Raw genomic sequence first — 26972 nt, forward strand, 5'->3', positions numbered from 1 at the left:
CCCTGGAAGCACTCTGACATTGACCAAGAAGGAGCTCTGGCAGTGTCTCAGTCCTTGAGATGTCCTTGGGGCATGGAAGCATAGATCTGACATGTTGGAAACCTTAGTGGGATTTTTGAAGAAGCTATTACCAGAGTGGCGGTATATATACACATATACATATATGTATAAACATGCATATACACACACACATACATACATACATACATATATATACACGCACACACACAATTTTATTTCTAGTACTCATTAGCCACCCTCTTGCCACTGACTACATATATTAAAAATCCCAGGTAGGCAACAAAAAAGACCATTTTGGAGGCTTTCAGTGAGCCTAATATTACATCCACAAGGAACAGCATTGGAAGGTGTCCCCGACTGATTTTAAAACATCTGATCTGAGCTGACTAATCTGGTTATACAGGCAGGAGGTGTGGTATGCAAACGAGGGACTATTTATTTCCGCAGGTCACAGGTTTATATAGGAAGCAGTCACAAGCTTTGCATGAAAGCCGGTCAACACCTCTCACGTTTCTCCGATCAATGGTTTCTTCTAAGGAAGTGTTCCCTGTCCTCTTGAATGAATAATAGCTGCTGAAAGTTCACTGGTCGAGGAAAAAAAAAGCATGTGGGCTTCGCCTTTCGAGGCGGGTGCACTGTCTGGAGTGGGTGTGGCCAGAGCAAGGCTTCCTGAACCAGGTCTCCTGGATTCAATTGTAGTAGATTAGCTTGCTGCTGGAGTATTTTCACATTGACTGTAAAGTACGGAAAACAGCCACACTTGAAGGCATTCCAGCAGGTTGCTGGGGAAGGAGCTGCTTAGCTGACAGTCCCTCACTCTAGGCTGCCAGGAATAAGGAAGGGAATAATGTCCTTGTCCTTCAAAGAGCTGAACTTTTATTTATTGACGTCGGAACAAAAAAGTGTTTACAATAAAGACTTAAAAATTCAACACAAAACGTTTTAAGCAGCATTTAACAACACTTTAGAGCATTTAACAATTGTTAAGGTTTATTTTATGTGTGGGTGTTTTGCAGTACCTGTGCACCACATGCATGCAATACCAAAGAAGTCCAGAGAGGGCGCCAGATGCCCTTCAACTGTAAGACTGCCCTTAGCCACCATACTTCACCATACTACAAAAAACCCCCAGAGGTTTCTTCAAAAGCAACAAGCACTCTTAACTGGTGAACTGTCTCTCCAGTCCCCCATTTATCTATTTTTAAGCATTTAGCCACTGCTTTAGGGCTCTAGGGAGCATTGGATCCTTCTGTCTTTCTCCACAGCTCAACAGGCTGAACAGGGGTATAAACCCTGCATGGTGACCCAGTGAAACAAAATACCCAGCAGGTAAAATGGAACTTCTTAGTAAGAAACAGTGGGCAGATAATGGCAAACTACAGTCGATCAAGAGCCAAACCCTATGAAATTGCATGCAAAAAAAAAAAAAAAAAAAAAAAAGTTACCTGCAGTGGTATAATTAGGCCAGGAAGGAAGATCCCAAGTAACTCCAAACAGTAAAATGTGTAAATGAAACAACTCTCTGTAGCCATTGGGTCTTCTCTATGGTTGCCACAATTCCCTAATAATGACCTGGGGACTTACTTCTGAATTAATGCAAGTCCTTAAGCTAGGCTTGTTCCCCAACTGGCAGTACTCAATTATCCTGTGTAGACTATCCTTTATCTACACATGGCTAATTACCTCTCCTCGGGTTTATACATCCGACTTCCTCCAAGTCTGCAGTGAATCTCCCGCCTCTCCCAGAGTTCTACTCTCTCTACCAGGAACTCCCACTTCCTGCCTTTTCCTAATAGGCCATCAGCTCTTCATTGACCGGTGATACTTCCACACGGTGCACAAGAGATTACCCTACAATTCTCTAAAACCAAATCTGGAACCTTGTTTGAGGAAAAAAGCTGGGCCTGTGACATCTGGCTTGGAGGTGCCCGTGTATCTATTTTCAAAGATTTTGACCCCCTTAAACTGCCTGGAAAATTTTGCCTGTCCACAGACTAGGGTTCTAATTAAACCTAGCATTGCCTCCTCTTCCACTTGGCAGAAGCTAGAACCAACCAAGAGACACACCCATGAATGAGTCTGTGAGGAGAGGAAACTTTCTCCAGAGTGGGCTATGCCTTATAGTAGTATCTTGGACAAAAAGAGATGAATAAGCCGGGCGTGGTGGCGCATGCCTTTAATCCCAGCACTCGGGAGGCAGAGGCAGGTGGATTTCTGAGTTCGAGGCCAGCCTGTTCCAGGACAGCCAGAGCCATACAGAGAAACCCTGTCTCGAAAAACCAAAAAAAAAAAAAAAAGATGAAAAAAAAGAGATGAATAAAATCAGCTTTGCCTGCCGGCCTGCCTGCCTACCTTCTTGCTGGTGACTGCATGTAGCTGTTGCTGCTATAGGTCTTCTTATCATTCGTTGACATCAGAACCTAGGTCCTTCTTCCAAAATGGACTAACGACCAGTGACTGGCCAGGAATCCTCCGAGCCTTTAGCACCAGATCAGGAATCACAGAGACATCCAGTTTCTCAGACTGAGCAGCCATTGGCTCTTGGTCTCCCTGCCGGATAGCCAGTTTGGCTGCCCAAGTAATTGTGCTGTATATTCAATGCTAGCAAATCCCTTTTCAGTTTACATCCTATTAGGTCTGTACCTCTAGATAAACCTTACTAATACCCCACCTGCGGGATACTAGACATAGAATTATGGTTACTTCTGAGCATAATTCAGATAAACATGAGATTCAGAAGGGGTTAGGGCCCTGAGTCCCCACCTCTCCCTCCAAAAAGCTATGTGTTCCTTTGCTGCACAGTGGTAACGAAGGACTGGGAACCGAGCTGGCTCAACAGACAGTTTACCACACCAGAATTCTGGAGGCTCGAAGACAAGGTGTCAGACACGATCGGTTCCATACAGAACTATACAGGATAATCTGTTCTAGAGCTGTCTCCTGGCCTCTAGTGGCTGCTTCTAATCTTTGATGTTCCTTGCCTTATAGATGCCTCACCCCCATCCATGCCTTCGTGTTCATATGAGATTCTTATGTGCCAGTGTCTATCAGTGGACACCAGTCAAACCTAATATGAGAACATTCTAATTAGCTCACGTTAACTTAATCATCTGTAAAGACCCAATTTCGACTAAGGTCATAGTCATATGTACTTAAGGACATCCCTTTGGTGAGGGAACAGTTCAACCCATAAACATAACACACAGCCAACACGTAGACACTGGCAGGAGCTGAGGGGGCTACCTGAGGCTGGATTACTCCAGTGTTTAATGAAGCAAGCTGGAATGTCTAACTGGGTAGCAGGGTTCGTGGTCATATGAGGAATCTTTCAAGAATGCCTTCACGTCTGAAGAACCGTAGGATCAATCAATCAGTCAGGTGGGTCACATGGAGAAGGGGCTGGAGGCTGGTAATACACACAGTTGCTTCAGCGGGAGAGAGAAACCCTGCAAGAATCCAAGGGCTTGCTGCATCCTAGTCATTTTTAGGGTTTGGTGGTAAGGTGGTTTTCTATGGCATCCCAGAAGTAACAAACGTACCACACCTTCCGACCATCAGAAGCCGCAGGAGACATGGCCTGACAACTTCTTCCTGGAAACCTCCACTCAGGTGTAGCAAAGATCTTAGCGTGCCACAGACAAGAATCTTAGGACAGTTGGGTAAGAGGTCAATATAGAGGTGCGAGCTTGCTCTTTGTGGCTGGGATACCAAAAGGGAGACAGCAGAAATTATATCTGTGCTGAAGAGAAACTACTGAGAGCCGAACATCTGGAAGCCACAGCACAGTAGTAAATGGTGAAGGGGAGGAAAGTGGAGCCTTAGCAACAGATGCCCCTCAAGTTGGACCTTTAAAACAGGAGAGGAAAAATCCACACTCCGTGTATGAAACCACTACTACATTCAAACTGCGTGAGTCAGAAGGATCTTTAAATCAGGAGGTGAAAGACCACCGCACAGCCCAGCCTGTAAGACAGTGGGCAGATGGGGTTAGCCTGAATGACGTAAAAACAGAGAAATTGGGTGATGTAACTGCTAATTGGGTCGTTAGTCCTTGAGACAGATTGTGTGTAGTATGAGAAAAGAGGAGAGAGATCCTGATGGCTCAGCCCAAACAGGTCACTAGAGACACTCGCTTATCATCTGAGTTCCCCATGGATATCAGGGTCCGGAAGACAGTAGAGAGAGGGCGGGCATTATGGAGGGAACTGAGAAAGAAGAGATGTTCTATCTGAAGTCAGCTCACTGGGCCTGAGAGGACTGGGCTCACAGGAAAGGAGGAAGTTAGTCCAGGAGGTACCCCTGGACTGGCTGGGAAGGCACCTTGGTGGCCTTCCTGTACCCCAGGGTGGAGCATGGCCTAGATGAGAAAAGGCCCCGGTGGACCTGAGTGGCTGAGACCAGCATATACACCAATTCATACAGTGCTAAAGCAACTGACAGACGAAGGGGCTTATCCGGTCAGACACATGACAAGATTTCTGTTGAGCTGAAGCCTATTCGTTCGTTCATTCATTCATTCATTCATTCTTATTTGAGACAGGGTCTATGCGATCCTAGAACTATGTAGCCCAGGCAGATCTGAGTGCTGGGATTAGAGGCACGTGCCACCATGCCTGGCAAGCTGGAATTCTTAGTGTGGGACTGCACTGAAAGGCCTCTCCTTCTAAGTCTGCTGAGGTAGAATGGGTGACAACAGGCCTACAGCTATCAGACTGCGGTAGAGGTGTGTATGTGTGTGCATGTATGTGTGCTATAGGGGTGTGTGTGCTACAGGGGTGTATATGTGTGCCTCTAGCAGCGGACCCACCTCACCAGGACTTGGCCTTTGCCACGGGGGACTGGTTCTTTGAGTCCAAAGACAGTTTCAAAGTTCTTTGAGCACCAATATAGTGGCTCATCTCTGGGTTACTTTACCTTGTCTGTCTCGGCTCATCTGACAAACACTTAAATTCCTTCTCAGGCTGGAGAGATGGCTCAGCGGGTAAGAGCACTGACTGCTCTTCCAGAGGTCCTGTGTTCAAGTCCCAGCAACCACACGGTGGCTCACAACCATCTAGAGTGAAATCTTGGGCCCTCTTCTGGCATGCAGTTATACATACAGATACTCATACATTTAATGATAATAATAATACCTCAACAAATTCCTTCTGAAAACCTGCCTGGCTTTGTTTTTAGCCTGGGTGCTGACTGGTACACCACCACATATTTGATTTAAAGCATTTCTGGGCCAAACTTGAATTGAGCATGATCAACTTGTGCCCTTCTTATGTTCTGAAGAAGTCTTAAACAATATACCCACGAACTATATGTATGGTTTCAGGGACGTTTTGCCATGTTTCCTGAATCCATACACGCATGGGTGTCTGTGTGACACACCTGACCATACATTCATTGAAAGGTTCTGAACGAGATTCACCGCATGGTATGAATCTGAAAGCATTACAGAATGGCTGTAGCCGGGAGAAGCAAGTTTGACATAGTTTTATTTGTTTTGCCAATAAAAAGAATAAACTGAATGGATTTACAAAAACAACAACAATAATAATACAAGACCATTCATCCATCCATCCATCAGACAACAGTCCTTAAAAAATACATTCCTCTTTTCCTCTGTGTTCATTTGCAACTGACCTTCCCATCCTGACACGCTAAGAAAGCAAGCAGCTTCTGCCTAGGAGGAGGCAGAGAGCTCCATCATCAGGCACAGGACCCAGCACAGCCCCAGCTCGCTGGGCGAGGAGGAGCGCTGCGGGGAGGAGCGCGGTGGGCTCCCTCTATGTAGCAGTGTGTGGAGGTGGAAGCTCTCGGTGGTTCCTAGGGGCTGGTGTCACCACTCCCGAAGTGTGTGTTCCAGACTATACCATGGGCTTTCCTTAGGAAAAAAAGACCATCTTTCCTCAAATAGAAATGTCAAAGGTTAAGAGCCGCAAGGACTTTATTCACTGTTTATTCTTCTGGTGGCAGGATTTCTGAGTAGAATCTAAAATTAAAATAGAATAGAAATGTGTTATAAAACTTTTACAATTTTTTTTTTATAACTTCAGAACACCCTGACTGAGTTGCACTTTGGTAAAAATGTGAGTTATAATGAAAATAGAAGGTTAGGTTTAAGAAACTACTACACAAGCTGGGCATTGGTGGCACACGCCTTTAATCCCAGCATTCAGGAGGCAGAGGCAGGCAGATTTCTGAGTTCGAGGACAGCCTGGTCTACAAAGTGAGTTCCAGGACAGCCAGGGCTATACAGAGAAACCCTGTCTCAGAAAAACCAAAAAAAAAAAAAAAAAAAAAAAAGAGAGAGAGCCAAAAGAAAGAAAAAAAAGAAAAGAAAAGAAAAAGAAACAACTATACAAATTACATACAGGCCAAACGGTTATTGGTAATGATTTGAATGGGAAATATCCCTCACAAGAGTGTGTGTTTTAGCACTCAGTCTTCAGGTGAGAACACTGTTTTAGGAGGCTGTGCACCATTTAGGATATGAAGCCTCGCTAAGGGAAGTGATTTACTGGAAGCAGGAAGTGAGGTTTTTCTTTTTTAACAGCCTGGCCTCACTTCCTGTCCCTCCTCTGCTTCCTAACCCGCACAAGTGCAAGCAGCTACACGCATCAGCGTCCACTGGAAGCCACTCCAGGCGGCAGGCAAAGCCCAACATGATAATACTATTTTCTCAAACTGTGAACCAAAACAAATCGTTCTTGATTGCCTCCTATCAGTCATTAATTTTCTAACAGAAAACTGGTGCCAGAGAGCAGAACTCTTGCTGCGAGAACCTCGGCCACAAGCTTGTAAGGCCTCTGGCTGAAGACTTCACCTGAAGGATTTGGAGAAGTGTGGAGCTACAGGCTAGAGAGGCCCTAGCCACCCCAGACTCTGGCTCACAGCAATGAGAAAAGCAGTTAATATAATTATCGCTACATTCCCTAGCAGCCAGCGTAAGAGGACAAAAAGACCCCATCAGTGACCGAACCAGACCTCCCCACCACATACTGCCAGCTACACTGTTTACACCGCTGTGCAGACACAATTACTAACAATTAACAATTACTAAGCGGAGAGCAGAGGTTCTTTTGTTTTGTTCTGAGACAGCATATTACTCTGCAGCCCTAGCTATCCTGGGACTCACTTTGTAGCCCTGGCTAGCCCGGTACTCACTGAGTATAGTAGTCTGTTTTCAAACTGTTTGCACCCCTCCTGCCAGGACCTATCTAGTGCTGGGATTACTTGGGAGTACTGTCGTATCAATTTACTGGCAGTCTTTTCTATGTGGTTATGTCTCTAAGGTACAGTTTTTACCTGGCGGCAACCCCCCAAGTCTTTGCTGGATCATTTCTAAATGATGGATGTATTCTGTCAAGGAGTGCTCAGGATCCTGAGAAGCAGTTAGGGATCTTTCTAGCCTTGAACTTGGTGTCGAAGTTGATCTGTAAACAAAGAACAATATCAGAAGGAAGGAAAGAAGGAAGGAGGGAGGGAGGGAGGGAGGGAGGGAGGGAGGGAGGGAGGGAGGGAGGGAGGGAGGGAGGGAGGAATTAAGTTAACAGGTGACTATCCTCAAGAGTGCACAGGGGAGGAGCTGGGGTCAGCTGACCAATCAGGATGGGTCTCCATCAGAACTATTCTTTTTATGCCTGTTCTTTACTTCAAAGAAAAGGTATTTTTTCTTTACTTCAAAGAAAAGGTGTTTTTTCTTTGCCTAGAATCGAGAAGCTCATGAATACTAGGTAAGCAAGGTACCAACTGAACTATACATTAGCCCCATACAGTACTACATGGGTGTGGAGGTACACTCCTGTAATTCCAGGATTTGTGAGACAGAGGTAGAGATCGGATCTCTGTGATTTCAAAGCTAGCCTGGACTACAGAGTGAGTTCCAGGTCATCTAGGGCTACACAATGAGACTCTGTCTCAAAACAAAACAAATACCCAAAACAAAAACAAAAAATGAGATCAACTAGTATATCACACTTTGAAGTCGTAAGTGGCAATAATTATGAACTATTTAGTTCACTAAATTTTGAGATTATACTTGTTACAACTGGATACCTTAGCATCCTTCACCTGGTGACTGAAATGGTCTACCTATTATAGGCCCATAGATCCCAGGGCAAAACCCACCCTTGCCTAATTCCCATTGTGACTGTCCTTCCTGGCATGCCCCGTGTCCCCAGAGAACACCTTGTTCCTTTCCCTTTCCTTGAGCCAAGCTCCAAACCCTTCAGAGTGGGACACACCTCACGTACTGAACACAGGTTATCTTTTTTTGATTTTTTTCAAGACAGGGTTTCTCTGTGTAACCCTGGCTGTCTCAGAATCCACTCTGTAGACCAGGCTGGCCTCAAACTCAGAGGTCTGCCTGCCTCTGCATACTGAATGCTGGGATTAAACATATAAACCACCACTGCTTGGCTACATAGGTGATCTTGCCCTTCTGAGCAAGGCCAGGGTCCCCAGGCTCTTGCAGACTCTGCTGTGTCCCCTACCCTTCTCTGAGCCAGTCAAAGACAGAATTTTCAAACCAACATTTCTCTGGGCAGCCGTACAGGCTTCTGAATCTCATCGGCCTGATTTCTAGGGGAAAAGGCTGCAAGCAGCCTAACTGACCTTTCCTTGCCCAGTGAGACGGCTGCCGCAGATCTGGGGCTGTGCCGAGAGTCCTTGGTAGGCCCTGAGGAAGTGTCTCGAGTTGGCAGAGACGCCCTGGGTCCTGATGGAGAACGTTGTCTCTGGGATGTTCGGTGTCCTTCCCAAGAATGAACAAACAGCAAATCATTAGGAAAAGAAATTCACACTTTAGGAGAAAGTCCATCTGCCAAAACTTTAAGCTTATACAAACAATTTTAAGATTCAGCAAGGTGATTTCAAAATATATCAAGTTGTGATATTTTCAAGTTTTGATGACCTACATTTTGCTTGAATGACTCTGGCCCTGACTGGCAGCACTACTCGGGCAGCCCATGACTGGGGGAACCTTCGGGAGGCTTTAGGGAACGAGAGGTAAGCATTCCTGCTGACCTGAATTTGAAGGCACTGTCAGGATGTCGGGCAGCCAGTGGTGGCTCAGGCCTAGGCCTTCCATGTCCTCTAAAGTAGAAGGACAATTCACAGCTGCCATCCCTAGACACTAGGCAGAGACCCAGCAAAGACTCTCACTTGTCACTGTCCCCTCTGGAGTCCCCAAAGCCACTGTTATGCTTCCTGTGAGGAGGCAGCAGCAGAGAGCCCCAGAGACAAGGGGCCACTGAGGCTAAAGCAAGCATGACTGCTCACACTGGAGTGCAGCGGCACAAAGGAGAGCTCTCGTCGGTCAACACTCCAGAATCAGTGCTCGGCGTGCGCTCCCTCATGGACATTGGTCAGTCCGCGCTGTCCCCAGGGCTATAGGGTGGCTACCGACTGGGATTCCTAGTTTTCCTACTGTGCTTTAGGTCATTCCCACACCACAACGCTCAAGAAAATGCCGCCAGCAGCAGGCAAGGCAATGACCTGGGACCCACCGTGGCGGGTGCTTTTGGGGTGTACCAGGGCTCCCTTCCGATCCACTTCCTGCCACTTCTTAACCAAAAACCGCAACCTGCACCGAAAGGGGACAAAGCACGGTTAACATGAGAGCAAACAAGAAGGGAGGTCGCAGCAAACACTCCTGCTGTGACCACAGGCCACAGGAGACAGCCCCCACAGCTGTGTGGGTCCACCAACAAGCTGCCAACTAGCTGTGGACATAAGCTGGGGGTACCTTCATGCTGGGTAGGAACCTCCCACCTTCTGAAGAAGCCCCCTTTGGCTACGCCCTTGTCAACCAGCTGGTTCTGCCCACATCCACCACAGCTTAGCCACAGCCCATCCCGCTCCAAAATTCAGGGAAATTGGGGAAACACACCCCTTTTTTCTGGTTGCTTCTGATTAACCCAGAAGGGGCCTGTCAGCAGGACCATGCTAACAGTGTTGGGAAGGTGGCAGACAGGGTGACAGTACATGGGCACTTGACACTCCTTTGAGCATGGCTTTCCTGGCAAATGGCATGACCATAACTTTCCTCTTTGTGATGTGACAAACCATAGATTCTTCCAAAAAAGACCACCAGGCTCTGGAAACTTTTTCAGGCATTCTGATCCTGGGTCCCAATTATAATATAGTTCAGGCTAACCTAGAACTGTTGACCCTCCTGTCTTGGCCTCCTGAGGCCTGGGATGACAAGCCTGTGCCACCATACCCAGGGACAGCATGAATCTGTCTCTTTACTTGCATGCACACTTCGCCTGCATGTATGTATGCACACCACATGAACTCCTGACACCAGGAAGGTCAGTATGAGCCGGGACATCCCCAGGAACTAGAGTGGTGAACGGCAGTAAATGACCATGTGGGGTTGAGAGCCATCCCTCCAGGCCCCCTCCAGCCTGAACTCTTAAAGACCGGTTGTCACTATGTCTTCTTCACAGCCACGATGCCACTGATACTGAAGGAGAAAACACTGTCGTTTTAAGGACTGAAGCCACCACTGACACACACACATGCCATTGCCAACTGGCTTGGGTATGGGAGGGACTTTTACCTCAATACTGCGATGACCACTCGAACGGCGGTGCGGAACTTGGTGAAGGGACGTGACATGGTAATTTTCTTATCTGCTTTGGAAGGAAAGACCCCCAAGTGAGCGATCATGGAGAGCGTCTCCTGCTCCGAGTCCTGGAATCCACCAATCAGCAGTAAGAGATACTTCTTTTGATAAATCAGGGCTTTCCTAAAGCTCTCTGCTCTCAGGTAGTGCAGGTACAGCTTTTCCATCTGAAAGGAAGGCAGGCAGTAAGAACCGGAGGAGGGGACAGAGCCACGTTCCTGGTGTAGCCTGTTCAGTACAATAGCACAGTTAGGCGTTCATTACAAAATAAGGAAATTAAACCGAACGGCACTTAGCAAATTATCAGTCATCCATGCACACTGAAGCACTTCTCTTACAAAGGCACCCGAAGGAAAAACCTCCACAGCACTCACAAATGAGCCCCATGAAGACCATGAGATTTCGGCTCTGACGGGATATCTTCATGGGTTCCGCAGATGATGTGGGTGATGGGAAAAACTGAAACCAGACCTTGGATCCAAACCCTGAGAAGCACCTCTCCCTCATGGGCAAGTACAGGAAAGATTGTCTTCGCCTACAGAACCTGCCTCCTGATGCTCTGACCCATTCCTAGAGCAAACATGGTATCCACATACAACCCAACCAAGTCTGAGGGTCAGTTAAAGCTGACTGCCTTGCTCATAATGATCTGACCAGTAGGGCAGCAGGGCTTATGTGAAGAAGTGTGCTTGAACTATGTGTCAACAGACACACCAAGCTAACAAGAACCTTGTAGTAGTCAGGGAGGTCTTCCCACAGTGAACTAGCCCTGGCTTGAGATGCAGCTGACACTCTGCCGCCCATCCAGCATGTCTTACTTTGATATTGCAGGTGTTTGTGTCCCCACTTGTAGTCTGCGAGTGCCACTCTGGGTCTGGGTGCCGTAGAGAACTCTGCAGATCTGCCCCATCTTGCTTCAATGAAGACTTGCTTTGCCTCTGTTAAAAAAAAAAAAAAAACACAGCTGACAACTCTATAGAGCCTTTCTTTTACCGTGGGGGAGGGGCATAGGTGTGTACTTGCAGGTGAAGGTCAGAGGTAAACCTTAGGTGTGTTATTCCTCAGGATTTTTAAAGGATGGGGTCACTAACGGGGGCCTTGGGTTTACACATTAGGCTAGGCTAGTTGGCTAGTTAACCCCAGAGACCCACTAGTCTGTTTCCCCACGCAGGGATGGGATGGGTTACAGGTCCACGTGCCACTACAGCCTGCACGGTCTCACTGGGCGGCCCGTGCTCTCCTGGAACTTGATATCCAGCTGGCCTCAAAACTACCTGGCTCTGCCTCCTGACTGGTGGGATGACAGGGATGTGCCACCAGGCCCTAGCTCACATCTGTCTGCGGATGAGGGCAGGACCTCATGCTTGCACAGCAAGCACGTCACTAACCGACCCATCTCCCAGCCTTCTAAGGAGGTGTTCTTAAATAGGAACATCCTGAGAAAGATGACTCAGAGGACAGTAACGCAGGGGATGACTGCAGCATCTGTGCCAATCTGAAAGAAAAGGGCCATACTCAAACACGCCGTCTCTACCACAGCTGGCTGAGGACTACTGTGGGGTGGCCTGCCTCAGATGAGGGTAGAACTGGGAAAATGTCTCCCGAGGGCTGGAATCCAGGGAGGTATTACTAGCCATCAGCCACATGGCACCTGTGTTGTCCCCTGTCATGCTGGGCACTACTTCAGTTCTGCTCCAGTCTTCGGATCAGGGGAACACTCTTATTTACTGAGATATTGATGCACAACAGGAACTTTTTTTTTTTTGGTTTTTCGAGACAGGGTTTCTCTGTATAGCCCTGGCTGTCCTGGAACTCACTCTGTAGACCAGGCTGGCCTCGAACTCAGAAATCCGCCTGCCTCTGCCTCCCAAGTGCTGGGATTAAAGGCATGCGCCACAACGCCCAGCTCAACAGGAACATTTTAACAAGAACAAACAAGAAACAGTTGGGGGCACACAGAGGTGCCCCCAGGAGGAGAGTCAGAGGCTAAGGCGGCCAATCAGAAAAAGGAAAAGACCATATGATCTGGATGAGGTGTCAGTCACTGACAGAACACCTTGAACATGAAGAAGGGACTCCACTGGTTCATCTGCTGTCCCTCTTTAATCTACCCATCAAAGATAGCATTCTCAGCCAGGCATGGTGGCACACGCCTTTAATCCCAGCACTCGGGAGGCAGAGGCAGGCAGATTTCTAAATTCGAGGCCAGCCTGGTCTACAGAGTGAGTTCCAGGACAGCCAGGGCTATACGGAGAAACCCTGTCTTGAGAAAAAAAAAAAACCAACAAAGATAGCATTCTCATCTCTGTGCTAGCTAACCCTCAAGACCAGGTGCTACCCATAACTGTGACTAAAGCCCACAAAAAAACCCAAAAAGCCCAATGGGCACTCTAAACAAGGAGCCTTACAAGTGGGGCTCTGGAGTGAGGCTCTCACCAGCTCCCAGGCACGTCCTGGCCCTGCACACCCAGCATACCACGGGTCTGAGTCATCAGGCACAATGTCATGAGTACAGACTTTTCTTTACCTCGGTCTACTAACAAAATCTGAGAACAAAGGAATCCAGACACAACTGAAAGGAGAAACAGAATATCTACAACTCTGAGTGACAGAGCAAAGCAGAAATAAATCCAGTACGGTTGTGGACAAATTAAGCAATATTATCTGCACGTCTGTTGGGTGTAAAACACTCCTCCATCCCAGCTGGCTGCATGCCTGAGACACTCATTAAGAAAGAATAAAAGAGCTGGGTAGTGGTGGCACATGCCTTTAATCCCAGCACTTGGGAGGCAGAGGCAGGAGGATTTCTGAGTTCAAGGCCAGCCTGGTCTACAGAGTGAGCTCCAGGACAGCCAGGGCTACACAGAGAAACCCTGTCTCGAAAAACCAAACCAAACAAAACAAAACAAAAAAGACCACTGGGTCAGTTCAAAGGAGTTAAAGTTACTAAAAAGATCTGTCTCTGACAGTGATGGACTTGTGATCTAACACATAAGAGGATGGGAAGCCCTTCCATATTCGTGGAGTTTAAGAATTAATATTGTTGCTAGGTCTCAATCAAGCCCAGGATAAGTCTCATTTGGTACCCGTGGCTCCTCCCAGGACTCCTCACTCTATCCCCACCCTAAATCTCTCCCTCCCAGGGGCTGGACTTCCACCCCCCCCCCCACACACACACACTGCACTTGATCCATATATAACTCAGCCATTTGGGCTCCACTGCTCTGTTGGTCATCAGCTCCTCTCTCTCGCTCTCCCTCTCCCTCCCCATCTGCTGGCCATGCTCAGCCTGGACTCTTCCCTCAGCCTGCTTTCTCCCTTACACCTACACTAAAAGTCTCCTCCATGCTGTAGGGATGGCCATGTCCCCCCTTTACTTCATCCTTTCACTCAATTGTGAAACTGGCCATCCTACCAACAGCCAATGTGATGCCAATGGAACTCCCAGTTACAATCTCAGTCTTGAACAAAGAGAAAGAGAACAGATAACAGCAGGAAATATCACCACACCTGACTTTAAACGACACTATAGAACCGCAGGAATAAAAATAACATCGTGACGTAGTATCAAGGCCTTACTAGTAGAGTTCCTCAGGAAACATGCAGTCATACAAAGTACAAGTTAGCTAAAGGAGCACTGACTCCAAAATATCCCAAAGGTAAGTAAGTGGTGTGCTAGCCAGGCCTGTTAAGAGACAAGAGAAATTTAGGATACTAGGAGGTGAAAGATTAACCCGCCACTAGGCTCCACTCCTGCAACAAAGCAAACAGCCTTGACACACAAGAGACCTCTAAAGGGTAGCTCAGCAGCAGCACAGCCAAGTCTAGGGCCACCACTAAATCCTGTGTGCTCTTATCAGGAAAAGTATAATTCGCCATGTGGGCAAGATGACCAACCAGACCCAGACGACAAGTAATCAAAAGGAACAACATCAGGGTTGTACATAAAATAAGTCTGGCTATACACATTATCTTTTCTGCCTACATCTATCTGCTTTAAGCAGCCAAACTTGCAGTCTCCTCTCTCTGTTTACGTTTTTCAAAGTGTAACCTGGGCCTGGACCTGAAAGAGATTTAAGGATGCTGTGTTTATATTTGTGGCCGGCAGAAGCCTAAAATGTATATAAGTTAGTAAAATCTTCTACTAAAGGCTAGCTCTCCTTTGAGCCTTAGCCCCAGCAGGACAAAGGGCAATAAAGAGCTTCCTTCCATCATCTCTGATTTTCCTCAGGGAAGCTGTACTGTTTCTGTAACAAGAACACTGGGACAAAACCAGGTACTCTGATAGAAGAGAAGCGAGGACCCAGACACACACCCGTGCGATTACAGCTAAGACAGATACTTGATTTTTTTAAAAAACAAGGATGCCCAAAGTATAAAATAAAGAAAAAAAAAAATCTTTTTTTTTTTTTGGTTTTTTGAGTCAGGGTTTCTCTGTATAGCCCTGGCTGTCCTGGAGCTCACTCTGTAGACCAGGCTGGCCTCGAACTCAGAAATCCGCCTGCCTCTGCCTCGCGAGTGCTGGGGTAAGGCATGCACCACCACGCCTGGCTAGAAACAACATCTTTAACAAATGGTACTAAGCAACCTGGAATAATATCAACAGGCAAAAGAATAAAACTCAGTCACTATTTCACGCTTTGCCCAAAACTCCAAATTCAAAGACCTCTACAAAAGACTTGATACTCTAAACCTGTTAGAGGAAAAAGTTGGGTGTATGCTTCAACACATAGCTACAGGTAATGCTTTGCTGACTAGTACCCTATAGTACAGGAAAGCAAAAACAAACAAACAAACAAACAAACAAAAAAGGGCTGGAGAGATGGCTCAGCAGTTAAGAGCACTGACTGCTCTTCCAGAGGTCCTGAGTTCAAATCCCAGCAACCACATGGTGGATCACAACATCTGTAATGAGATCTGATGCTCTCTTCTGGTGTGTCTGAAGACAGTTCCAGTATACTTATTTATAATAATAAATAATAAATCTTTGGGCCAGAGCAAGCAGGGCCAGCCGGAGTGAGCAGGACTGTCACGAGCAAGCAGAGGTCCTAAATTCAATTCCCAGCAACCACATGATGGCTCACAACCACCTGTATAGCTACAGTGTACTCATATACATAAATTAAATAAATAAATCTTCTTTTAAAAACCAAAAACAAACAAACAAAACCAGACACATAGGATATCATGAAGTTAAAGGTTCTGTGTTACAAAAGAATGTGTCAATCAAGTGAAGAGGCAAGTCCACAGGATCAGAGTCTCTGCCAGCTATGGATGTGAGAAGATGGAGAGTCCAGAACAAAAGAACCCCAAAAACTAAACACCAAGAAAAAAAAACCCTGGCTAAGAATTAAACAAAGAATCCTCAAAAGAAGAAGAAGAAATAGAAATGAGTAGGAAACACTTTTCAATGTGTTTGACATCCTTAGCCCTCAGGGAAATGCAGATGAAAACCACTTTAAGATCCAGCTTGACCCAGAGTGGCTAGCATCAACAATACCAAGAACAACAAATATTTGGGTGGCTTTAGGAAAATGGCAGTCATAAACCCTGTTGGTGTGAGTGTACGCTAGTACTTCTTTGAAACACCATGTGCCCCAGATATCTGCACCACGCCTGGTCATAGAAACAAAGGATCCTCATACTACAGATACCTGCTCACCCACGGCCACTGCTGCTCTGCTCACAATAGCTAGCTAACGAACAAGTGGCTATCAACTGATGAGCAGATATTCAGCTTTAAAGAAAAAGAAACTGAAGTTTGCAGGGAAATGGATGGAACTGCACGAGGTAACCCAGGACAGAGGACACACACAGTGGTCTCTCGTGTGTGGATTCTAGCTCAAGCTCTTTAGTTCTACTTGTTAAACAGAGAATACCCGTAGAAGGAAGGAACATAGCGGGAAGGAGGGATACAGAATGCAGGTAAGCTGGGAGGGAAGCAGAATGAAGGGAAGCCAGATGGGAGACGGGGCTGCTGGGGAGCTCAGGAGTAATAGCCGAACAAAAAAGGAAGCCATCCGGAAACCTGCTGTCATGGAAACCAAATCAAAAATACAAAAAGGGAAAGTACTTTTTTAAAAGAATAAAATAAAAAGGATCAGCCTTAAATCAATAAAGGGCAAAGAACTATTCAATGGCTGGAGAGATGGCACAGTGGTTAAGAGCACTGACTGTTCTTCCAGAGGTCCAGAGTTCAATTCCCAGCAACCAGGTGGTGGCTCATAACCATTTGTAATGGGATCTGATGTCCTCTTCTGATATGTCTGAAGACAGCTACAGCATATTCATATGCATAAAGTGAATAAACAAATCTTTTTAAAAAATATTTTAAAAAAATAACCAGTCCATAGTCAATATCCTTTTTAACAGAGAAGACTTACTATGGACCAAGGCAGACAGACCAAGGCCATTCATTCCTACTTGGCAATGCACTGGAGATCCTAGGCAATGCAATGGGAGATACAGAGGGCATTCAAATTGAAAAGTGGCCAAGGTAATGGGGTACTGCCTGCCTGCAGTGGTTTGAACAGGTTTGGCCCCCATAGCTTTGAATGCTTGGCCCACAGGGAGATGTGTCCTTGTTGTAGTGGGCGTGGCCTTGTTGAAGGAAGTGTTTCAGTGTGGGGTGAGCTTTGAGATCCTTCCTAGCTATCTTTGGCTCAAGATGTAGAACTCTGAGCTCCTTCTCTCGTACCAGGTCTGCCTAGACACTGCCATGCTTCCTGCCATGTGAACCTGTAAGCCAGCCCCAGTTAAACGCTGTCCTTTATAGGAGTTGTCTTGGTCACAGTGTCTCTTCACAGCAAGAACACCAGAAGACACTGCCCTCGATGCTCCTATGCCAGACATCACTTTTTGATGACATAATCAATAGAAATGATGAAATCTTCTCAGACTGTGTCAGACCATGCGAATGTCTGTCCCTTAGTACCCCCTTTACCCTCCCGGACCAAGCGGCATTTATTTGGCATAGACAGCCACAGGCCTTCAGAGACCCTGCCTCTTCATATAATGCTAACCTTTACCGCTGTGCAGATTTGGAAAAGCATTTAGAAGGACTACAGAAAAATAGCAGCTAGTGAGTTTAAACCACTTTCCTACATAAGCTGGACAAGGAACTCCCATGAGCCATAAAACTGTTGAATGAAAATCCCAGTGCTACTGGTGGGCTATTTCCCTATGAGCCGTTGGCCTAGAAGGCCATAATCCATGCAGGCTATTACCATTACATTTGGGTGCATGCCAGAACTAGATAATAAAGACTCTATTCATGAAGGCACCATATAATCTGCTTGCAGGACATGGAAATACTAGGCGGGCACTGAACTGCCTCTCTTCCTGCTGGCTAGCATATGAAGTACCAGAGGTGCTATACAGGATGTTGGGGGGGGGGGGGAATTACTGCTAATAGTCCAGCCAAGGTCATGATCTTGCACATATCAACAAGCCAAGTAAGAGGTGCTTGCTAGTGCAATAGTAATATGACTGTTACATGCACAACCAACTGCTTTTCAATTAGACTTAAGGCCTGTTCCACAAGAAGGCACTTATATCTGGTACTTAGTCAGGGTAAAACTCTGTGTCTGGGGAGGTCAAAGGTACCCACCGGAAGGAAGGCCACCGGAAGGAATGCCATGGTTAATATTTTGTTAAACAGATAAGATGTTCCTGTCAGCTTGCCTTCAGCATTTATATTTATAGCCACAGATCAGATTCTAACCTCAATCATGAAGGGAAATATTTTTACAGTGGGTAGGCACTGCAAAGATTCATAACTGGTCAACTTACCAAGAACAAGTAAGTGGCTGTTGATTAGGCATAGTGGCCAAAGCTCAACAATAAATGAAAAAAAATCCACACATATCTCTATTACTCCCTCCAAAGCTGAAGGAACTCTGGGAGAAGAGGGGACAGAAAGAATGGAGTAGAAAGGGAGGTAGCAGGAAGAAGGGGTAAAATATATTATGTAACCATTTCTCCCAAATCCTAGCATTCTCTCCCAGACAGGAGAGAAAGGCTCATGCAACATACAAGGCTCAGGAAGTTCAGAAAGCTACAAAATTCACAAGGCTCCTTCCCAAGCCTATAACCCAGGAATTAATGGCTGGGGAGAGGCACTTATACTGCTAGTAGAGCTGTCTGTCTACAAGTATACAAGGAGCTCCGGGATACAGTGTTTGTTTGTGTGAGCTTCTCGGACAGGCGGCTACTTTGAGTCACCAACCATGAAACCATAACTAATCCCAATAAACGCACTGGTTAACCAAATGAGATTTGGACAGAACGGTTTCTTTGGTCTGTCAAAGACTGGTGCCCTAACTAGGACCAAGCAGACATCTGTTCACATCTCTTCAGGAAAAGCCACGCAGTATAAGACCGCATACATGATACGCAAACCATCATGGAGTTATATCCTTAGCTCTGATAAAACTATCTGCCCATCAACTGATGGACATTTGAATTACTTCTACCTTTTGCATAAGAATAATATTGTAGGGCTGGTGAGATGGCTCAGTGGGTAAGAGCACCCGACTGCTCTTCCGAAGGTCCAGAGTTCAAATCCCAGCAACCACATGGTGGCTCACAACCATCCGTAACGAGATCTGGCGCCCTCTTCTGGAGTGTCTGAAGACAGCTACAGTGTACTTACATATAATAAATAAATAAATCTTTAAAAAAAAAAAGAATAATATTGTAAAGTTTTAATGCATTTAACAAACTTCCATGTACAAGTTTCCTCCCTCGCCTTGGAGAAATACCCGAAAGGAGAATTGTTGAGAGACCTTTTGAGAAACTGTTAGACTGCTTTTGAAAATAATTGCACCTTATAGTCTCACATAATTCTGTACACGCTCATAGAGCTAATGAAATAGGAGTTTAAAACAAAAAAAGCAAGATTCTATAATTTTCTATAGAAATTTATAGTGAACTGCCAAACAGCTTGACAAAGAACAGAACTTGAAAACGGAGCAGCGGGTCTTGGATGCTGGAGTTCCAGGTCTCAGAAACAGTGGGTCTGGAGGGTGGCAATAGCAGCAGGAATGTATGTCAGTCAGCAGCTGAAGCTGAGCCTTGGAGGCTAGCGCCAGCTGAGTGGTATAGGGCCGCAGCCTGAGAGGCTGAGTGAGTTCCCTACCTACAGCACGAGCTGGCACACAGTGAACCACAGACAAGTACATTTCCTGCATCAATGTGCAATCCAATGAGTCTATCTGTCTGTCTGTCTGTCTGTCCTTCCAAGGATCTGCACAATCTGTGTTAGCCTTTGACTGGCTGAATGTAGGTGGCAAAAAAAGGCCAGTTTGTACCCAAGAGTTTCCATCAGTTTCTAGTTGCTATGGCAACTACAACCTGTGCTGCTATCACAATCTGTCAGGAACCAGGCCTGACCTTGTGGACCTCAGCCTGTTTCAGCCAACTGTAAGCAGAGCATGTTTTATGCTCCATTCTCTGCCACTGTGAGACGGCTGGGGCTGTCCACTTGACCTTGGAAAGGGGTTGTCAGATGCAATTTGCTCTCAGTAGCTCCTTGCCCTTAGGGATTGAGCCTCCAGGTATTACAAAGCACTGAATCTGAGACACCTCCAGGGCCCCTCTGACCCCATCACTCACAGACTCAGCATCAGAAAAACCCAGCAGAGAAACAGCACCATACACACAACTACATCCTTGAACAAAGGCAAATTCAGAGTGAAATCCCAGACCCCAAACTACAATTTTCCAGAAAGAACAAATTAATATATTGGATTCAAAAGCCTTTGCAAAGGAAATCATTCAGAGAAGCATACAGCACAGACCAGGAGAAAATATTTCACATTGAGAAAGGAGGTGACATACTAGGCAGTATAGGGCTACTTCTCTGTGAGTAGGAAGAGAAAGAAGGCCACGGTGAGAAATGCAAGGTGCTCGCATATGGCAATGAGAACAGATACTGGGATTATACGAAGATTAGGGGTTAAACACTGGGGAGGATGAATAACAAGGCTTATGGCGGAGCATGAGACCACCAAACTCAACAGGTTAAGAGGACAGAAAGGGTTCTGGTAAGTGATGCAGGCCAACTGGCCTCCATGAAACTCCCTTCTCTGAGGAACCAATGCACAAGGGTCTAACTCCTAATGTAGAAAACTGTGACAGATTAAACTGTAAGTAAGAAGAGCTGGAGCAATGGCTTGGCAGTGAAGAACACTGCTAGGCTGCTTCCCCAAAGGATTTCTGGCACCCATTTGGCAGCTCACACCTCTCCATAATTCCAGTTGCAGGAGATCTAATGACCTCTTCTGGCCTCCAAGGTCACCAAGCAAAGATGTGGTTCACAGACATATATGCAGGCAAAACACTCAAACACATAAAAATAATAAATACATCGTAAGTAAGGGTGAACTCCATCTACTTCAAGAACGAGATCCCTGACCATCCCCATAGATAGTTAACTTCAGTTACACCTACTTTTTAATAACCCTGACAATGAAGAGAGTTTAGTTTAATTAACTGCCCCTGAGACATCTCCAGGGTCAGAGGAAGGAACAGTTAGTGACAAACAGGTCAACAATGAGCAAGAGCCAGAGCTGGACAAGGGTGGGATGCTGGACATGTGTGCCTGAAGTAGAAAATTTGATGCTAAGATAGCAAAACACCAAAGAGTTGGGTACACAACTCGGCTGCTAAAGTGCTCGCCGTACAGACACAAGGACCTGAGTTTGGATTCCCAGCAGCAAGTGGGAATCTGTAGTCTCAGCACTGAGGAGGTAAAGACAGGAGAGTTTCTGGGGCCTGCTGGCCAGAGTGTCTACCTGAACCTGTAAGGTTCCAGGTTGAGACTTTGTTTCAAAAGACATGGTGGAGAGCGAGTGAGGAAGACACCTAATGTGAACTTCTAGTCTCAACCTGAACTGGGCACACAAGTACACAAACAACAGGTACACAGGCACACATGAGCATGCACGCACACAAACACCCCTCAAAAACACTGAACACTGGGTATGATGGCACATGGCTGTACTCTCAGCACTTGAAATGATGTGATAGGAGGATCAGAAGTTTGAGGTCAGCTGCAGTCACATGGGGAGTTGGAAGCCAGCCTGGGCCACCTAGGATTCTCTGACTCAATCCCCTGACTCCCCCACAAGAACCAAGCAAACAAAACGAAAGGAAACCCATAAAGCTTGGTTGGCAGTGCATATGTGCCAGTGGCTGAGTTGCGAGCAGTAACTAGCTAGGAGCCCCAGGGTCGACCAGGAAAAGTGGCATACAGGCCCATTTCTAGGAAGCAGCAGCCCAGTTCCCTGACCGACAGAATGGACAACTCTGACAGACCATCATGGTAAAGAGACGGTGGGTGGGCAGTGCTAGGCCGGGAAGAGGCACAGATACGCACATTAAGAACGCAGCCCTTCTGCGTGTGGTGCTTCAGGGTCTTCTCGAGCCGGGAGACGGTCCTGCACAGCTCAGCTTTCTCTCGGGTTGCCATGCCCACAGCTTTGGTGAGGGCATCGTTGTCGCTCAGCAGTTCATTCATGAGCTGGACCTGGAGTTCTGCAGTCATCTTTTTCTTCAAGAGGAGTAAACGAATTTATAAGAACTTTGTGCTTTATTTTTATTTATTTATTTATTTATTTATTTATTTATTTATTTATTTATTTATTTATTTGGTTTTTCAAGACAGGGTTTCTCTGTGTAGCCCTGGCTGTCCTGGAACTCACTCTGTAGACCAGGCTGGCCTCGAACTCAGAAATCCGCCTGTCTCTGCCTCCCAAGTACTGGGATTAAAGGCGTGAGCCACCACTGTCTGGCCTGTGCTTTATTATTACTGGCTGCCTTGGGGACTATAATTTTCAGAAGATTTGGAGTCTGAAACCAGGCTTGTAGTGCTGGGCAAAACAATATGGGAAGAAAACAATAGGCCAGCAAACCACAAATTTCTTTCCATCTTCTATAAAATAGCCCATACAAAACTATTCTGACACATAAAGTGATACAGGTCTGTTACAAGTGTAATCCTGATTTGAGTATTTCAAGAGTCCCATACCAAGGTGGTCAGTTGAAAGGGGAATGTTGCTGCTGTTGGGGGTGGGGTGCACACACATGTAATCAACTTACACGATGCCTGTGCACTTACAATGGGAACCTATAGTCCTACATGGAGAATTTTAGATCTTGGACACAAAGAGAGGGATGGGATAAACCGCATCTCCCTATAGCACTCGTTGAGTGGGGCAAGAAGTGGATGACATTGGTGGCACAGCTTCTCTAGTGTCTGATGACATGCTATAATCCATATCTACCACTGGACACTGGTCAGCAACAATGTCAGCATCTGGGACATGCAGGACCCGTGAGCAACCACAAAGGCTGCTACTCGCAGGGGGCTCAGAGCTGCAATTTCATTCCGGCTCTCAGCAGAAGCAGACCAGAAGCAGGCTGCTGTGGGTGGGTGTTCCACCTCCCAGGCATCTGTCCTCAGCAGGAGAACCCACCGCCTTCTGCCCAGTCTCTAGCTCTCAAGATGAGCCCAGGCCACGTGCAGTGAGCACTGAGTGTAGATGACCACAGAGTATGTGCAAACGGTGCAGCTGAGACCCCAAGATGTCAGAATCAGATGCTAGGATACCCACCAGGACACACAGGGTGTCACTCACTTGCCCACACCAACAATGGAGGAAGGAAGTGATGGTTAATAGACAAGATATAAAGAAGCCATGACATCCTCTACCAGCCTCACCCCACCCCCGAACTCCTCCCAAGACCACACGTGCTGGGAGCTTAGCTTCAGGCCACTCTCCGGTTAGAGCAAGTGTGCTGCACTCACGGAGGAGCCCAGACGCACCTGAAAGGAGGTGGGCATGCTCAGCTCAGACTTCAGCTCCTCTAGCGTGCGCATTAAGGATGACACTGCCTTCTCATTTGATGATGTCCAATCTTTAATTGTCCTAGGAAAACGAGCAGGTGTTTAAAAGGCTTATGTATACCCCGAATGACAGAAATCCTAAGCTATTCCATAATTCTTTGTTAGTGGCACAAAGAAAGTACGTCTGTGCAGCATTTTCTCTGAGAAAGCAAGCAGTCCAGCTCTGCGCTTCCATGTGGGTGTCTTGCCAGGCTGGTGTGTCACTTCACTCAGGGTTTGTGACAGTGGCCTAGGTAGCACTTCAGCCAGCATCCCTGCATCCCCACATCCCACTGCTTCCTGTTGGATTGATAAGAACGAAAGCATCCCCCTGGGTAGCAAGATGCCTTCGCTTGCTGACAAGCCTGACCACCTGTGCTAGATGTTGCACTTGGTGGAAGGAGGCAGCACACTTCCTCCACAAGCTGTCCTTTGACTCAAATGCATTCACCCACACAGACACAAATGTGCAAAAAAAAAAAGTAAATATAACAATAAAAAGCATCTAATTGCTGTCCTAAATGAGATCATGCTGTTCAGCAAATCAGATCTAGATATGGACAAGGAGCCATCTTAGCTGATAACAGGCTCCTCCCCGCTGGTAGGCACCCAGGCCTGGACGCTACACAGCTAGGTACATGAGAAACAAATGAACAAACAAACAAACAAACCTCAACACGACCTGAAACAATGAATAACAAGACTTTTTTGTAACATTAGAATGTAAAAATATGGTTTTCTTGGGATCCTTCAGAAGACCTTGCCCATTAGTTCAACTAAACTCATGGAGAGAGAAAACCATAGGACCCCTTTAGATGCAGTCCTGAAATCAAAGGTGTCCAACACTTCATTTTCTTGTCCACATAAAATAGCCTTGCTAATAGACCTTGTTGGCTTGGAACTCACTTTGCAGACTCAGCCAGTCCTGCCCTTGCGGTGGCCCTCCTGCCTGCCTGGTGTGGGAATTACAGGCACCGGCCATCCTGTGGACCGGTGGCCACTGAGGATCAGGTGCCCATGCATACCTGTCTACTGTGTGGTTGGTAAAGCTTGTGAGGAGGCCAGCTGCACACAGTAGCTGTTGTCGGATCTTCTCCAGTTCCTGTTGCTGCTCCTGGAACTGATCCCTCTCCAGAGAACCCCTGCCGGGGGAGCCCCAACAAGGGCCGTTTCCTCCGGGCGCCTCCTCTTTCCACCTCAGCTCCCTCACCAGACGCTGAAGCTGCTCGATCTTATGCTCATCACGCTGACGCTGTATCTCCAACTCTCGCTGTCACAACGGCAAGAACAAAGACAAAGACCATTACGCTGGGCATAATGAGTAGGGCAGGGGCATGCCCACAGCCAGCACTCAGAAAGTGGAAGCAGGGGATCGTGAGGTGATGGTCATGTGTGATGGACACAGTAGGTCTCACTAAGGCCAACCCTGGAAACATAGTAAGATTTCATCTCAAAACAAAACAAGTTTTAAACTAAGATCATCTGGCCAAAGACCAGCACTGTAATGCAGTACCACACAGGAGAACACCCTCCCCTCTGACCCCCAAAAAGCAACCACAGCACCTCAGAAGAAGGGGTTTACACGGTTTATTGGCCTCTACCCAGATCCCAACAATGAACACACCTAACACCCACCGTCAACACAGTCAGGCAAACTCCCATAGCAGAGTCTATACTGGAGTCTCATCTTAGGCTTCAACCAAGCCTAAGGCAAGCCCACAGGGTAACCAGCAGAGAAGCCTGTGAGGCTAAAATGGGCTGAAGTTCATTTATACACATATCACAACATACAAGTCAACAAAGGAGGACAACAACAGGTAAACAGCATGCCACTTGTAGCCCTGTGGCCTCTCAGCCTAGCCCTACAAATGAACGTGAGGTCATCTGTGAGTGCCATGGAACTGCAGAGCTGCTAGCCCAGGCCTGGGTAGAGGTCAAAAAGCAACCTGGACCCTCCCCTGACAGAGATGGAGTCACTTCACCAGGTAAGGGGAGGGGAAACAGAGGGGTCTCAGGGAAGGCCAAGAAGCCTTAAAGGGTAAAGTTGGATGGAGAGACATGGATCCACAAGTTTACTCTTTGACCTCCATGTGCCCACGTGACATGAATGTGCATGCAGGAAACAGAACACTCCTTTCTTAAGCCTAAGCTGGTGGTTCTACACTTCAGTGCCAAAACAATCAAAAACAAAAGGGCCTTGCTAGGATCTGTGAGTTCAATGGCAGCCTAGTCTACACAGCAGGTTCCAGACCAGCAATGGCTACATAATGAGGCCTTGTCTCAAAAAGACCCCAAAAACCAACCAAACAAACAAAAAACAAAAAACAAAATGGACCCTGCTATATCACCTAGGTTGATGTTAAACTTGTGATCTATTAACCTCTGCCTCCCGAGGGCTGGGATTACAGGCACTTGGGAGGCAGAGGTAGGCAGATCTCTGAGTTTGAGGCCAGCCTGGTCTAAATAGTAAGTTCCAGGATAGCTGGGGTTATACAGAGAGACCCTATGTCAGGGAAAATTAAATAAAGGGAGAACACTTCTCAGCCCAGCCTAACCCACATAGGTCTTAGCACTCTGATCTAAAACGAGAGATGTAAGAAAACTGCAGGCTAACATCCCTTCTGAATACAGATGCCAAGATTCTCAACAACACAATCACAAACTCAGCACAGCAGGTAAACACAACTGTTCTCCGTGGCCGGCTCACCTGCTGCAAACCCATCGCTGCAATAGTCTATCACAAAACCCGCAGGCGTGAAGAAAACACTGAAAAGACACCTAGCAAAAAATGCTTTTTGCAGGGGGAGGGAGCAGCGTTAGAGATATTTATGAGGCAAAACACTCCCCACTGAGCTATGTTCTAGCCCACTCCCTAAGTCTAATACTCTTTTGTAATTTAAAACAGATTTTTAAAAGACTGAATAACCAGAGATTAAAGAGAATTGCCTCTGACCAAGTGTATCCACAAAAATAAACACGGGTTCTAGGGAGTGATCCAAACTTCCTAAAACTACCAAAATTAACATCACACACAACAGCGGAGGCTGGATCTTCCCCAGGCGAGAAGGGAGACAAGTGCTCCCATTCTGCCCACTCTGGGCTGCCACACATCAGCCAGGGCAAGCAGCAAGATGAGGAGTAAAGGACCAGAGCTGGTAAAGCACCTCAGTGGGCAAAGCACCTGCCACACTAGTCTGACGACCTGAATCTGAGTGGGAGAAGCCTTGCCAAGGGAAGACAACCACACCCCAAAGTTCCCTCTCACCACACACACACACACACACACACACACACACACACACCACACACCACACACTCCAACAGAAAGACTTGAGCACTGAAGGGAGAGTTCAGTGTTCAAGAGCACCAGAGGATCCTCTAGAGGACCCAGGTTATATGACCAGCACCCACACAATGGCTTACAGCCATCTGTAGCCCTAG

General features: G+C 46.7%; 1 protein-coding gene across 13 annotated transcripts in view; it reads right to left on the reverse strand.

Moving 5' to 3' along the window:
* Positions 1-5492: 5492 nt before the first annotated feature.
* Pcnt (pericentrin) overlaps positions 5493-26972 on the reverse strand; it is a 92975-nt gene continuing 71495 nt past the window's right edge. For all 13 annotated transcript variants that reach the window (XM_029482465.2, XM_029482462.2, XM_029482459.2 and 10 more), the window contains 9 exons: positions 24557-24801; positions 23472-23574; positions 22023-22196; positions 11461-11580; positions 10577-10809; positions 9519-9595; positions 8626-8764; positions 7318-7445; positions 5493-6001 (listed from right to left, as the gene is read on the reverse strand). In XM_029482465.2, the coding sequence (XP_029338325.1) occupies positions 5961-6001; positions 7318-7445; positions 8626-8764; positions 9519-9595; positions 10577-10809; positions 11461-11580; positions 22023-22196; positions 23472-23574; positions 24557-24801 (1260 nt within the window). In that variant the 3' untranslated portion in view covers positions 5493-5960. The remainder of the gene's footprint in view (positions 6002-7317; positions 7446-8625; positions 8765-9518; positions 9596-10576; positions 10810-11460; positions 11581-22022; positions 22197-23471; positions 23575-24556; positions 24802-26972) is intronic.

The sequence above is a fragment of the Mus caroli genome, unplaced genomic scaffold, assembly GCF_978045245.1.
Source record: "Mus caroli unplaced genomic scaffold, Mus_caroli_1 scaffold_9, whole genome shotgun sequence".
NCBI classification, from domain to species: Eukaryota; Metazoa; Chordata; class Mammalia; order Rodentia; family Muridae; genus Mus; species Mus caroli.